Source organism: Enoplosus armatus, chromosome 24 (assembly GCF_043641665.1).
Source record: "Enoplosus armatus isolate fEnoArm2 chromosome 24, fEnoArm2.hap1, whole genome shotgun sequence".
Classification (NCBI taxonomy): Eukaryota; Metazoa; Chordata; class Actinopteri; order Centrarchiformes; family Enoplosidae; genus Enoplosus; species Enoplosus armatus.
Window position 1 is genome coordinate 2,868,732 of NC_092203.1, and position 16,340 is coordinate 2,885,071.

Consider the following 16,340-nt stretch of genomic DNA (forward strand, 5'->3'; position numbering starts at 1 on the left):
AAACTCTAAAATCTTTGTAAAATACGAAGGCGGGTGCGGTGTGGAGGTAGTAACATAATCCAGAAACGAAGGTGTGCCGTGTCTTCCAGATGCCAGATACTGTTACACACTCCACATGATGGACAACCATGGAGACAGTGTGTCTGTGACCAAGCGTTGTGTGACCCTGGAGGAGTGTCAGTTTACTGGCTGTGCTGATGTCACTGATAACGGCGATCAGGTATGCAGGAGCCTCTGGATTCAACCTCATGCTCGTACGGTGGCAAAAACAGACAAGTCGCGAGGTTGTTTTATGGCCATCTTCTCAACGTCTCAGTCTCCTCCGTCAGGTGTGCTCGTCCTGCTGCGAGGGGAACATCTGTAACGTCTTGGTGCCCAGGAACGAGAGCAGCGCCGTTTTCTCCTCCACTTCTCCCCTGGTCAGCTCGGGCAGAGGGCTTCTTCCTGCGGCGCCGAGCTACATCGCCACCACCACCATCATCATCATCACTGGCATCCTCACGGCTGGACGTGATTGAGAGGGAAGCCTGCCCGCCACTGTCAGCACCATACTCCATTTAAATTAGGTTTCATTCTTCCTGTCCCGTATCCCATTCAATATTTACATTTTGTTTCAGCTATTTTTTTTTTTTGTTAATTTATTTATGCTAAGTGTCAGTGTTAACGTGTTAGTGTTTAACCATGTCTGGGTGTATTTCTGGAGGTTCTGTCGATATTGAATTGCTCGTGAAATCAATTATCATGTTGTCTTTTTGGATGTAATACATACAGTGCTTAACAAATGTATTAGACCCCCACCCAGTGTAAGGCGTTTGCCCCCGCTGCCCTAAACGAACAGTATTGCTGATGACCAAAATATGTGATGTGATTCTGTAATGGTCAATCCACCAGTATGTGCAAGCCAAGCTCTTTCATCAAAATGATCTCTTTAATGCTAAAATAGAATTATTGTTGTTATCCATGAATTCTCAAATTTACTGTTTTACAAAAAAGCAGAAACAAAATATGCCAAATGACAGTTATTTACTTGCACTCCTGAACAGGAACATTTGTTTTGTGGTTGCAAAGAATGCAAGCTGTTATCAGGGCCAAAGGAGGTCGTACAGAATATTAAGATTTGTGGTTAATAAATGTGAATAAGGACTATTTAGTTGTTCCAGTTTGTTATTTGCCTAATAAATAACAATACAATTTTTAGTTTGAAACAAGTTTTTGACAGATTTCTAAAATATTTGTGTTTTCTCATTTTTATGACAGGTGGTCTAATACATTTGTTAAGCACTGTATATATATATATATATATATATATATATATATTTGTAATTTGATGAGATTGATGTTACATGACATACACGCACTCATCTGCTTTGGGATGCAAAAAGCATTTGTACTTGTTTTGTGTCTCTTTAGTCTGGGGGTCTCGCTCCTACGTAGGAGGGGTGGGGGTGCCAGTCTCTCACAATCTGTCGCTGGCTGTAGGTCACGTAGAGGACAGTTATTTATTGATATTATTCCATGTTAGAATATTTGAAGTTGTTGATTTGGCATTGATTTATTACACTGAATAAATAATGTAGAGTTTACACATTCGTTCATTACTTTAACTCTGTTTTTCCTTTACTGTCCACGTATTTACGATGTTTAGCTTTTTGATTTGATTCTTGTCATTAAATTACAATCAAATCCTCAAAAGTTATAATATAATTACTAAATGTTTGATTAGCATTTCAGAACTTAAGTATGTGTGAGAGTTCCATATGTGGACAGAACGCTCCAGAGTTCCACGGCTTTGGTGATGTCAGTTCTTCAGCCACTTTATCAGCTGAGAAGCGACAAAGCCAGCAGATCTGTACAGAACTGAACAGTGAAGTGGTAGTAGTAGTACTGAGACATTCAACACACAGAGAAATTACCACATTGAGCTTCGATGGAAGGATTATCGCAAGATATGAATGAAGAGGTAAGAAAATCTAGCCTTCAATCACACACACACACACACACACTGAATTATTCTCTATGAAGACTTACGTTGGATCAGCTGTTGGTGTGTGTGAAAAACATCCAAACGTGATTGCTGCACACTGAATGCACACAGCTCGCAGACTGAATTAAAGGATGGTTTGTGGATTGTGCACAGCACCAAGTGCCATAACTATTAATAATGTTGTTGTTTTTTTTTTTTACAGCCTGTAAAAAGTGTTGCCTGACTGTTAAAACCTGATTGTTTTTCTTTGTAGATTTCATCAGATGAAATGGGAGAACTGAGGTGCAGCGATTTGGACGTGCCTCTGTTCACATCAGAGATGTTAATACCAGTGATCATTTTCCCGCTACGAGATATCACACATGAGTAAGTCACGAGTTATAAACAAATTAGCTGCAGATATGAGTAGGCTATATATATATATATATACATACACACAGGTTTAATGTTTGCTTTGCCTAACCCTTTCTGATGTTTTCTTCCAGGCAGTGGAGGTTGTTGATAGATGGCCAAGTCGATGCCGACACAATCTACCTGCTGTCCACCATGTGTCATACGGTTTTAGAGGCGGTCAGCAACTGGGTCCTGAAAGAAGTGGAACCTCAGGTTCAAAGACGGACTGCCCGGGGGGACGCCAGCAGCCCTTCTATCACAAAGTACAATTACCACAGCGTGACAGAGGAAGATATCCAAGCCAGCCTCGGCAATTCTCTACACACCTGTTTCGGTGACGTACTAGGAGTCCCACAGGAGAGGTCCACTGAATCTATAATACTCCTGGAGTTGATCGGAGCAGAGGTGAAGAAGAGGGTGAACTGCTCGCTGGCTGGAATCAGACGGTCGGCCCCATCCCGGCAGTCAAATGAGTCGAACACATCAAATGCATCTCACACTGACGATATGGTTTACTATACAATCCATATACTGAAGCAATTGTTCATGAAGCTCATTAAGTCAGCAGCCTATGATTTATCTGAGGACTCCAAGTCAGACATTGGGGACACTGAGGATATTGAGGACATTGAAGATATTGAGGACATTGAGGATATTGAGGACATTGAGGATACTGAGGACATTGAGGATATTGAGGATAATGAGGATACAGAGGATTTTGAGGATTTTGAGGACATTGAGGACATTGAGGATACTGAGGATACTGAGAATTTTGAGGACTTTGAGGACTTTGAGGACAGTGATTTCTGGAAGGCTTCCAAGTCAGAGGAAGTGATGAACATTGAGGACATTGAGGACCTTGAGGATACTGAGGACGTTGAGGATAGTGAGGATGCTGAGGACACTGCGGACAGTGCTTTCTTGGAGGCCTCCAGTTCAGACAAGTTGACGGACAAGGAGGATTCAGTGTTTTCCGAGGTCAGCTCAGTCGAAGCAGAGTGTTCTGCGGAGGAGTTGTCACAGCAACATAAGACCTTCCTCGCTGTGTTTCTTGGGAAACTTCTGGATCACATCGCTCACTCCACCAAGACATCTATATTGGACGTGGACTTTGACGGGATGTTGCAGCATCTGAGAGAGAGGACTGGGGTAGAAAGAAGTTCCACTCTCCCACAGAGTGTCGGAAACATGCACATCCCCATCTATAAAAAACTTTGCGGCAAGTTTGGATCTGCAAGGCTCCTGCAGGCAGCCATGGTGTCCAGCGATTTGACTTTCGAAGACGCCGTTGCCAGGACATTACAAGATCAGCTGCAGGGGGCTTCAAGAAAAAGCAGCAGTTTTATGAGCAAAGCGAGGAGATTCTTCAAAAAGACACGGAGAGTTACGCCAGTCCGTGAGACGGACACAACGGTGTCTCGCACTGAAGTCGTCAGCTTGGAGAACGGCTCGACACCACCACCACCACCACCAAAGAGGCAACAAAAGCGTCCCGCCCTCATCATGAGGACGCTCTCTTCCATCGTCACAATCATAAAGAAGCCATTCACCTCCTGCATCAACGGTGGATAAAACACGCAAGGCTCTCACGTCAAGCCCCCCCCCCCATGAACATACAACTAGATAAATATTAAACATATCAAAATAAATATTCAAACTCTTGTCATAATTTATTATCAGAGGTAGAATCGGAGTCAGAATACTTTCTCTGGGACGTTTGCCAAGCTGTGTGCAGTAAATCTAATCAAACACTAGATGGCGACAAATGTCAATCACTGATCAGCACACTCTGAACTTACAAGTGCACACGTACAGGCCACTGCTTTAGTGGTTGTAGATGGAATAAGATATATATGAATATGTTATACATAATAAATTTGACACTTTGGCCAAATGAGCCTGGTACTTCCCAAAACAACCTTCTTGTTCGACCAACGCAGCCACATCATTCTGTTCAAAAAATTAATTTAAATGAGGAAATCTGCAAGCTGTGTGCATTCAGACAGGCCAGATAGAAACAGTTGTCACATTTTGAACATGTAGATTTGTTTTTGTTTTTTTTACAGTCCAATGAGAAGTGTTTTGTCGGTGGTTGTTAAAACCTGATTGTTTTTCTTCTTGACTTTTTGTAGCCGTCCGCAGTTCCACAATGTATATAACTAATTTTTTTAACTCACTAGACATTTTGGATAGCCGGTAAAGAACGCTTTAAAGCATTTACAGTTAAGAAAAATCAAAACTAATACTAACATGAACGTTGCATCCCCATGCAATTATATATAGACACATGAACCGTAACCCATTCAAGGTTCCTAAGCCTGAATTTCCTCCCCCTTTAAATCTCAAGGCTTCCAGATAACTGTTCCACACAAAAGTCAGGATCAAATGAAATGCCTGATTATTTTAGCTGAGTTTATGTCATTTTGCTCACAGGATAAGTGTACAAACTTAGATTTTGTTTTATATTTTATAATGTATATGTAACTCTTCATTATAACAAAAAAATCTAATTGTCATGTGGTGATGAATTTTGGTGAGCACACACTCAACAGCTACAGGAAATACAGCGTCATTGCAGCCTGAGACCATCTGAGGGGGGGGGGTTCCCATTTTCACACATCGCCTACAAACTTGTCAAACTGCAGGTATTACATTTTGAAAAAGCCTTTTATTTGTAGTCAGAACCCTTCCCATTGCACTGAGTGTGTGCTCCACCCTGGATGTAGCGCAGGATAAGCCGGGATGACATGCGACCTCTTGTCAGTCAGACACAGCACCGAGGTCTACATTAGAGTCTCAGTCAAGTCTTTGTTACAGTAAGACAAACTTTCACTGATACAACCATGTACCAACATACCACATATCAAGTTCCAAGCTGTTTCAAACCATAAATAGAGGCCATGTGTTTGGATTTAGCTCTGTGGAATATATGTACACATATTAAAAACAAGCCTATTCCTCATCATCCAGTATATTTGAAAGTCCTTGCAGTCTTGCGATAGCAGCGCTGTGAGTAGGTGCATTGGTGAAAACAGTCCCCACAAACAAAGGCGCTCCGCTCAGGATGTGGCGAATAACTGTGCAGGAGCCCGACGCTTCGATGTGGAAGCCCAAATGTCGCAGCTCCTCCTCCGTCCGCAGCGTGGTTGGACTCGATGGAGATGCAAAGAACTGTTGGGGGACGTAAGATGAAGGTGACGGTGGTGTACTGCCCCGCATTGCATTCACAGGTGTGTTACAATGCTGAGTTACTGGGCCTATAATCCCCCGATATTCTCCGTTAATGCATTTCTAGCACGAGAAATCACGACTACAGACAAACGGACAATAACTCACGGCTGCTCCTGTAGTTGGGTCAATGAAGTCCGCCCAGTAGCCTGCGGTCCACAGAGCGAAGCACATTTCCTTTGCACCGCTCACAAACTGCGGCGAGGAGAAAAAAAAAAACGCAGTCAGCGGCTGTTTCAGCATGACGTCACACCTCCAGACGTATAACAAGAAGAAACACCCACGGGACTCACTCTGTGAAGCAGCTGCTCTCTGTCCTGCTCTGCTGCTGCCGCCGCCGCCGCTGCCGCCACCTCCTCCTCACGCCGACTGCTCCTCTGTGAGACCGTCACGACTGTGATGGAAGCGGTGGGCGCCGAGGGGAACAACAACTCAAGATCTGACACACACAGAGTTTTGTTACTGAAGGCTATTAACAGAAGTTACAACCGTATAAGATGATTTTGCTTCAGTGAGTTAATGCCAAATAACCTTCCCATACCTTTCCTTAGGAGCTCAGGGCAGGAATTGATGGAGAAGTCTGTGCCGGTCTGATTAAAGTACTGCTCAGCTTTGTGGACTCTCGTGGATATGGGACCCAGCTTGCCCTGATGAACAAACAAACACACGCATTGACAAAGCAGCTTTGGAGACCTGGAAATCATTTATTGGGACTGATAATATGAATTTCTTTGGAACTTTATACCTGGGATTAAACTTTGGTTACATGCAGTATACAAAGCTGTTTTTGAGAATGACTTTAAATAGTTGTTTGCAAACGTGTGTCACAATTGTTAATATAATAACTGTCAATTTATCAAATCCAAATGTAACACCATTAAATGGCTAAAGACTTATTGTTAAATGTACCTACTAATCTAATACATGGTAGGTAATAAAAGAACAAAATCTCAGTTTTACAGTAGCCAGATATTATAATATCTTTAAGTTTTCTTGGGGAGTTTTTCATGGACTTGTCCATGTCCCCTCAGCTCGCTAAAACCCACAAATTCATGAATAAATAAATGAATAAGAATAGCTACAGCCCTGCTGCAAGTAAAGTAAAACATTCAAAAACTTACTTGGAACTCATTAACAAACTGGGCCAGTATGAACTGCTGCCTCTCTGCGCAGCTTGGGGCCGTCAGTATATCGGGCACCGTCCTGTGGACGGGAGTCTTCTTTTGGTCCTCCATGCCCTCCAGGTGGCAGTCAAACCCAACGTTACCCGGCAACTGAAAGCGCTGGTCCTGAGGTCCGAATGGTCCCATGTTCTCATCAGGCCACACTGTCCTGGGGCCTGGAGGGGACGTGACAAAGATTATTTGTGCATGTGTGCTGAGAACCACATCCGTACCACTGTGTGTTGCCATATTTGAAACCAGTCAACAGAATTGAGCAAGTGCAAAGAAACAGCAAACTAAAGTCATAAGGTCTCTTCAGATCCAAATCAAAGCGTGTTGTAAACCGTCAGTGGTTTACAACACGCTTTGGTTTGTGATTTGGTCACATTTTACCAGAAACTACTGACTGATTCATTTACGACTTGACTCACCTGAGTCTGTGTGTGAAACGGCTACGTAAGGCTCATCTGAGCTCGCAGCAGAGAAGGTTCTGGTTCTGCCGACCCTGAGAGCGGCTAATGCTCGACGGCCTGCGGCCTGAGAAAGGACCAGCCTGCCTCGACCACACAGCACCTACATGGGAACGAAGGCAGCAACGTTTTAGGAAAGCCTAATATATAACGCAGGTACAGTATTTCATTAGTCCACAGTGTACAGTATGGCTGCAGCTACATACTCCCTCTGTATGTTTTAGTTCTACCGCTACATTACAGGAACTACCAACTGGCCAGTTATCTGCTGATTTAACGTCAGTCTTGTTGGTAAGCATACACATCTAATAACACAAGTGAACCTTTAGGAACTGCTTGAAATCTTCTGGTAAATTCGGCATTTGGGTGATTCAACTAAAATGAATGAGTTAAAGCTGATTACCACAGCTCATGACAAGTGGGATGGGTGAAAATGGTGTAATGTACATTTGGACGAACGTCCTGGAAAATTGCCTGATTATTAAATGAAGACTGGCAGAGACTTCTCTTCATTCAAGGGATGCACGTAGCGGTGCAGTGAGCTAACGTAAACACGGGGAAGTTGCTGTTATGTCACTTACACTGCTGGACATGGTGGCTCGTCTACGTCTGCTTTTCACTTTAACCTGTTGGGGAAAAAAAAGCAACACATATTGGTGACCCCAACTGTTTTTTAATTAAAATAAAATGCTATAGCTAACTTTAAGTTTGCTAGCCAGAGTCAGTTAACATAGCTTAGCTAGCATGATGTAATATTGCATGCATCTTTCACGGGGCAGCAAAAGCAGCAAGGGTCGAGTCTATCATACGCTAGCTTCCGAAGTAACAACAGCAGTAAAACACAAAGTGTAACTGGCTCGACACAAACAAAACAGCTAGCTAGCTAACTAGCTGCTACCGCTAGCGCGTTGTTCGCTAGCTGATATGGTCGGTCAGCTGATATCTTGTTTTTACACTTTCCCCTTTTAGACAGTACTACATACTTCCTCCTTTGGGAACACCTTGCACAAAATACTCGACAACGGGGACAACACACGTCTTAATAATCTTCACAGAAAAGTGCAAGTGTAACTCTGTTAATGGGATTACATTATGAAAAGTACATGTTGTTCCTACCTGTCAACTTGCACGTCCACAACTGTACGCTTTTACAAAACAACGACGGGAAGTGACGAGGGACAAAGCACTCCTGCGCAGTTTATCGTTACATCAACTGACATTTTAGTGTACTGGTTTTGGAAAGGGTTTCAACACTTCACCATTCCCTGCGTGAAACTGTACTATTTTGAGACGATATATACATTTCATAATACCACTAATATAAAATTTAACTTGCGCTGCACAACAACAGATGTTATAGGCTGTGTCTTTCCTTCTCTCACCACAAGATGGCAGCAAATAACAGTTAACAAGACCAAGGATTTGCTTATAACAGCAGTACTGTCACCTGTAAGTAACATGCTAGTTGGTATATTCAGACTTTTAACTTAGGATTTAAAGTTTTCAGCATGTTGAACTGCCTGCCATATTGTCTGTTGCTCCCCAGCTTGATTTGAAATGTGCAGCATAAGGCAGCGACAAAAAGGAAGGAGGCGATAAATAAAAAAGGAGTAACAAGACCTACTTTTGTTGATAGGTTCCAGCATGATGATCATGGTGCCTTGTCAAACAACTGGCCAACAATAAGGATGCAATAGAATAAAGCTCCCAAGAGCACAAGGAGCAGGTAGAGCGGATTGATACCAGGTGTGTCAACTGATTGCTCAGTCGCTTTGTTTGTGAGTATCAATATGTATCAACACCCAATGCTCTCAGTGAGCCCCTGTGTAAATTATGACAAAGCACTTTTACTTAAGTTCCCAGAGGTCCTTTAATTCTACTGAACTTTACCTTGGCTAACCTCTAAATAAAGTCCAATATCAAAGACTGTGTGTGTGTGTTTGTACTGGGAAGCTCCCAGGTGGGAAACTCTGGAGAAATGGTCCACATGCTCAGCTAAATCCCCTCCCTTGATCAATAAAGTTTAGAAACTCGAATAGAGGAATTGTCCTGGCGAGAACAGTGCTATTTGCTGTCAGAAGTGGTGAAGGACAAGGACAGCTAGTGTAGTACATTTTGCTTGCGTACACACATCTCTTCAGCTGACTTGGACAAGCTGATTGGCACTTTCTCTGAGCTGACAGGATATGCAGTGGGAGTTTACCCTGGGACCAACATGCTTCAGTCACTGTGGGCAGCTGCAGCAATGTGATGTGTGTGTGTGTGTGTGTGTGTGTGTGTGTGCGTGGTGATGAGGCATGTGGAACCGCACAGAGCTTGGCTGTCAGTGAATCTCCCACGGGATCATTTGTAACAGCAACACAGCATCCACCCTGGATGGAGCCCCTGTGGGATGTACACACACACACACACACACACACACACACACACACACACACACACACAGACTGGTATGCACCAGCATCCGAAATCAGCTACCAAATTAATTCCTTCATTCACCTCAGGCTCTCTCCGTGGTGTTACATAGTGTTATATACTCTGTTTTGTATTGAGATGACGTTAAAGCTGCACCTAACATCTTTTCATTTTATCTTTTAACCTGTCCATTGTGTTTAAAATGAATCGATTTGTCAATAAAATATCAGAACTCTTAATCACAAATGATCCAGTCAAGGTTTGTCCAACCAACCAACAGTCCATATTCATAGACATGCAGTTTACAACGATGTAAAACAGAGAAAAGCAGGCAGATTCTCACAATTGAAAAGATTTAATATTCCAAAATATTCAGAAACAGCATGTTTGGTCAGTGAGCAGCCTCTGTCATATCAGCATGGACTTACTATTAGCCAGTGAAAAAATAACAGTCCAGTATCAGGCTCTAACGCTTCTCCCTGGACAGCAGCGACCGGTTTTCGCGATTGGAATTCCAAAGTACAGCAAAGCCCTGAGACCTCCAGACAAAGCCATGAGTCAGTCGAGGTCTTTTTATTGCTGCGCTGTCGGGAATCAGCACTTTTCTGTCGCCATTTCAACCGCTGTCAAAAAACCACATCTCCACCTCACACATTCTGAGCCACCTGCCTGTGTCAGCACACGACAACTCATGATATAACATGAGCCGTTAAAGGTCTAGTTCCCGTTTCCTCGGCACGCGTGGATGACGAACCCATTAGGATTGCCGAGTTACAGGTTGAGGTCACGTTTCCTACCCGCCGCCGCCACCGCCACCTGCCTGTTTATTGATGCTTGCTTGTACTGGATTTAAAACCCTGCTCATGTCCGGGCTTCACCTTCAAAACTCACCAATTAACACATTTAATTCAAGTTTGTGTAATTCATACAAAAACTGAAGTAAAAGCGGTTGCGGTATTACAGGGGTTAATTTCTGGGGACTATTTCTTGGCAGGGAGGAGTGACTCCTAGTCTTCACTGGCAACGTCACGATAATGACAAAACGTCAGGACTGAACATGTAAATAAGTGAGCTGTAGAGGGTGCTGGCAGGCAGATTTCGTTACCTTTGGTTACCTAGCCGGGCTAGCTGCTCCCCCCTGTTTCCAGTCTTTGTGCTAAGCTAAGCTAACCATCCACCGGCTGTAGCTGCATGTTAAATGGGCAAACACGGGAGCGGTATCAATCTTCTCATCTCCCTCTCAGAAAGACGGTGAATAAGTGTACGCATATATATATTGTAACAGCAGTTTGAGTTCTGACGCGTCCCAGAAGTCCTTTTTTTTGTTGTCTATGAAGCAGTCACAATCTTCGGGAACGTCCTTAATCATTCGAGGGGCACCACATGGATTAGTGATCAGAACCTGCTACTGTCTACTGAGTCCACAGAGCCTCAGCTGCTGCGGAGCGTCACCATCTGGCCACCAACTTGCCTGCCAACACGACACAGCGGATGCTTCCCCAGCTGACTGAATAAAGAGAAACGCATTAGAAAGTTTTTCCTCCTATGATCTGCCAGACTCGTTATTGTTTCCGTCTATTTCTCACTTGATTTAGCGATCTGAGTCTGACTTTATCCGGGCAAACGGAAAAAACGTGCATGTTCAGGGGGAATTACACTGCATTTTTCATAATACGCGTTCATTAATATTCAGTTTAGTATATCAGTGTTTCCATTCACAGCAAGTTGGTCTTCACAGACCAGTGGAAGCTGTCAGTTCAGAGTATTTCCCTCTTACGTAATGTGACAAAGTGAAACATTTATTACACGGTTTAGTTGTATTATGAGAGGACACCCAAACAGATGTAACCTTGACAAAATAAAGATGCTTTTTAGTTTAAGTTCAGGCAGGAAGGCAATTACCATTCTAATTTTCTCATCTCTCCAGGTCTCCAGCTCTCAATTACTACCCAGTGGGTTATGTTGTGTTGTTTTTCTTTCAAGGTCGTTTAAACGACCTTATTTGTTGCATCTCGGCAGTCATTGCCACTCCTCTACTGCACCACCGCCATCGGTGTCAGCTCTTTGAAATGACAGCGGTTTATTAGGTTCTTACCCTATAAACTGATTCCACTGATGGGGTTAATCTTTTAAATATTAAACCCAGCATCCATTTCCTTACTTGTGCGCTGTCTCGCCCTGATGGACCTAACTTGGTGAACGTGGTCACAGCGGACATTTATGCAAAATGCATGAACGGCCCCGGCTGAAACATACATAGTTATATGAATACAGAATAAGAGCTCATGCACAGTGCTACCTCATTAGTGGCAGTAAACCCCCGGCTTGCACAGGGGAAATAATTGAACAGTTCAGCACTACTGACAACGCTCAGAGCATTTTGGAATCCATTTTTAACAAATAAGCACCAGGTGCACGTATGGAGGACGGAAAATGTTATAATATCTCACTGCAGAGGTTATTTTTGGTTGAATGTTCTTCTACGGGAGCCAAATGGAAAAAAAAAAAACGCTGGCTGATATATAATATTGCCAAAACACGGCCTGACAAGACAAAGAGTCTACAGCCATGCTGGCAGCTCGGTGAAGCAACACTCAAGCAAAGCTACAGCTCGTGACAATGCTGATGCTACGCAGCTGGTGTAGTTCTGTTTGGACAGGAACACAACTCATGCACTGGTCAGTCAAACAGCTGGCAACAGGTTATTCTGGCATTAAACAGCTAAGAATGCGAACCATACATGGGTTTATGAATGTAACAACAGCATAGCCTTATAGTACAGTACAACACACTTGGAGGCAATAGTCATTATGAATTACTACTTGAAGAACATTTCAAACACTTTATGGGTCTCATGCCGCCCGACAGGTCCAGCTCCCCGGCTTGTTCACCCAGCGAGCCCGTCTTGGCCCTCCAGAAAGTTCCAGTGACTTACTACGAGCTCAAGTTGGCAGGCTCAACTGCGCGAGGAAGGGTCAGCGACTATCAGAATATCACTGTGGGTTGGCTTGCACCTGACGCTCATTCGCTGAGGTCTGTTCCAAAGCGCTCTGAGCGATGTCAGTGCCGCTGAACTGTGCAATTAGGCCTTTTCCCCCCCAGTTTCAGCCTGGGGCCTGCAGTCACTAATGAGGTAGCAGTGGGTGCGTGTCTGCTGTTGCACTGTGCGCATAAAATTATGTATATGTATAGAGGGCCCCCGAGGTGTAGCTGCAGCACCGGCACCACTCGACTGGTAACTGGCGGTGGTTTAAGGCAGAGTCTGATGTGCTGGTACTTTTCCCCTGCAACCCCCGAGATCACCGTTTGCTCAGTCTGACTTTATTCAGCGGCACGGACGTCATACCTGAAACGGCTCCTTTTTTATGCAGCGAGGGGTTCATTAAAATGCGGACAAGTCGTAATTACGAGGAAGATAATTACTCCACAGTTTGCTTATGAGAGCACTCGAGCGCGTGGCGCCCTGATCATTTGTGCCATTTTACATATCTTTACATGTCATGAATGCAAGCCTACGGAGCAAAAGGCTCACAAAGTGCTCCGACAGCGTTCTGATTCGAATGATATTCCCAACACAACAATATTCTCCTCTCATCAGCCTGAGAAGATGGAAGTGGCAGCTATAAATAGACCCGGGATTGCGCGTCTATATTCCTGACCGTCCTGCTAAGAGATGAAAAACTTTCAGAAGTGTTGCATTCTTTCACTCTGAAGAAATGCCTCTCCCCCGCCCCTCAATCGTGCTTTTCCACCAGGTTCCTTCTGAAAAGTCTCTTAGCCTCAGAATGAACCCACATCACATTTTTTTTTTGTGTGTGTGTGTGTGTGATTTCTACCATGAACCACAAAGCTGAATTCAGTAATGAGCACAGCGTTCATAGTCTTGGAAGGTCAGCAGGAGACTTTGGCCCCAAAAGCTACGACAGCAAGACGAACCTTTGAAGGTCAGCCGGGCAGCGGGATCATTTACCACACCCTGTATTTTTCCAGTTTGAAGCAACAGTGCTGGAATTCATATTTCCTCCTCTCTTATCTCTTGCCTTCTAACCAGGCTTCAATTCTCACATTTCTTCTTCTTCTTTTTTCTTTTTTTTTTTTTTTTGTGCTGGAAAAAACTGTGGTTCAGTCCTGCCCACTGACATTTAACTCAGCCAATGAGATTACTTCTGGCCTCCGGATCAGCTCAGCCTGCGAGAAATGTTTTTATAACTGAAACTTCACTTCTCATGTACATCCGCACGGCATCTGTGCGAGTACGCGTGTGTGTGTGTGTGTGAGAGAGTGTGTGTGTGTGTGTGTGTGAGGGACCCCGAGGTATGGTGACATTTCTGAAGGCACGTAAGAACCTTGCCACTGTCTCACAGCACTGTCTGTTTGGATTACGGCATCAGTGTGCGAGGCGTCGACAGGGAAAGCTCTCCGAAAGTGTGTAAAAATACCCAGCATCTGTCACGTCTGATGCACAGAAAATGAAAACAGACAACACGGCGTCATGTGAGTATTAAAAAGGGGCTGGTGAGTACCAGCTTATGTTAAATTGTGTATGTATTATATGCTCTTCAAACGCAGGTAGAAACGGCTCGAATACTAATGAAGCGATTATCCACAATTTGACGGTTGTGGCATATTTTGTTTCGTACTTAACTTTAATTTCAGCCTCTGCAGCGCTGTAGCACGGGATTAACGAGCGAACTTGTTTCGCAAAGGGGTCATGGGTCAGTTCACCCAAATGACAAAATAAACACGAAAATAAACTCTTTAAATCACGTCAGACACTCACAGTCACATACAGAAATATATCCAGGGGCGAAGAAAAAGGGTTTTTTTCTGGAAATATTGCAACTTTTTCCTCGTACATATCTAGTTTTACAACATTATTCTCAAAATAACAACTTTATTTATTCTCAAAGCTTTGTTTTGCGCAGTGGCGTCTAATCATGCAGATACTTCTGGTTTTATGTGCGGCGGTCACCCACCTAGCATATATCTCAAAACCTGGGCGAACGAAGCCCAAACTATCTGCACGGCGGAATAAAGCGCAAACAGTGACAGTGTTTCAACAGAATAAACAGACCTTTTGGAATTAAAAGTCACCCGAACGTACGCAGGAAGAAAAGAACGCGGCCTGCTCCACCAGGGCCCTGTGAGGAACCCCCTCGACACCTTCAGGCTGAATGACACAAGACTGCATTGTGATGACGGCGTGGCGCACGAGAGGGCGCGGAAGGGGCTCGCCGATGCCACGGCTCATAATGCCCCGATAACCTGTGCTTTCAGTTTCCATTCTAAGCAACAGAAGACCATGGCGCTTGTCAGATCTGGCAGGGGGGCTTTCTCAATGCGAAAGGCGACGGTCCCGTGACTCTAACACAGTTTGATGGAGGGGATGGGTTTTCACTTGGCTAATACGTTGCTGCCCAACGGTAACACATCGGCTAATCTGAGCGTGCAACGCCGCTGTTTGTCGACCCATTGGAGAAAGATTTCTTCCACAAACGCTTTTTCTTAAGACAATGACATCAGAAGGAAGGGGGCAGTCGCAGACCGTACTATGAAAGATTCAATTGGCACACACACACACACACACACACACACACGCTGAACAAGTTCTCAGTGTGAAGCCTGATGTGTATTGATGTGTTCACGTCAGCTGTCTCTCTGGCTCCGTCACACGCTCTAATGATCGCCATCCTGCCTGAGAGCCACCTATACAGAGCGCATGGGGCTTTGAGACAATAGTGGACTCATACAGCGAATAGGAGGACGTGGCAGGGAGAGAGGATGTCAGGTGTTTCTGATAAATAACGAATGTTCCATCAGGTCTTTGTGCAGCCGGTCAACATATATTTGAAAGACTCTAACTAACTGTGCCAGATGTATCCGTGACACATATATCTGCACTCGCGCCAGCCAGGTAGCGCTAAAAACAATTAAATGTGTGAATTAGCCTCCAGGAAACTGACCGACGTCGTTAAAGAGGGAGGGCGGATGATGCTAGCGGACAGCTGCGGGGGTGCTCCGATGAGTTCATCACACATCAGGCACCCCGGGGCTGATTTAACTCTTCACGGTTGGATTACACACACCAGCATGATACTGCGCCGAGGGGCGAAGCACCTTTGAGAAACATATAGTGGCCGACAAATCTCTCAAAGGTCAAGGGTCGGAAGGACCGTTTTAACAGGTTTTCTACAGGTTTTGACATTTCAGGTCACGTAAAAAGGTCTAAGAAAATGCTAGTGTACATTACATCTCGTCATCTGGTCCATCGCTGATATAAAAATACGGACAAGAGCGGCTAACCTCAATATGTTTAAAACTAAAGCAGCGGAGAAGGTGCTGGGAATCAAACGCAAATCAAACGCAGTTATGCGACAATCGTCTCTGTGACCTTCGCCGCGCAGCATCATCAAATAAAAGCCTCGTGACATATCAAAGTGTGCACGCGTCCTTTTCCTCTTTTAATGACTCACACTCACTATCAACCGGAATGCCGCAACACACTTCACTGGGCTTGGTGTTTTCCGGTCGCAGTGGTGAGCGCTGAAGCGTGGCCATATCGCGCCCGCCGTTGCTGTGGCCCTTTGTCTCCGGGGGCCCTTGTGCCCGCGTACGGCGCAGGAATGTGCGCGTGCCAGACAAGGTGAAGAGCGCTGACCTCTCTCGATCAGACAGGAGCAATGATCC

At 44.5% G+C, this 16,340-nt stretch overlaps 1 protein-coding gene across 1 annotated transcript; it reads right to left on the bottom strand.

The window, feature by feature from the left end:
* Positions 1 to 5,025: 5,025 nt before the first annotated feature.
* On the bottom strand, positions 5,026 to 8,392 carry LOC139306700 (cobalamin trafficking protein CblD-like). The gene is made up of 8 exons (XM_070930648.1): positions 8,355 to 8,392; positions 7,820 to 7,864; positions 7,200 to 7,341; positions 6,727 to 6,944; positions 6,147 to 6,252; positions 5,899 to 6,044; positions 5,714 to 5,800; positions 5,026 to 5,548 (listed from the first exon to the last, which is right to left on the bottom strand). The coding sequence occupies exons 2-8, from the start codon at positions 7,829 to 7,831 to the stop codon at positions 5,330 to 5,332; spliced, it is 930 nt and encodes a 309-aa protein (XP_070786749.1). The 5' UTR covers positions 7,832 to 7,864; positions 8,355 to 8,392; the 3' UTR covers positions 5,026 to 5,329.
* Positions 8,393 to 16,340: the final 7,948 nt, after the last annotated feature.

Bases quoted from the DNA above. Each gene is read 5' to 3' on its own strand.
- LOC139306700 (XM_070930648.1), bottom strand. The intron at 6,253-6,726 runs GTAAGTTTTTGA...TTTGTTCATCAG, and splicing joins AGTTTGTTAATGAGTTCCAA to GGCAAGCTGGGTCCCATATC. The intron at 5,801-5,898 runs GTGAGTCCCGTG...TCCTCGCCGCAG, and splicing joins GAGAGCAGCTGCTTCACAGA to TTTGTGAGCGGTGCAAAGGA.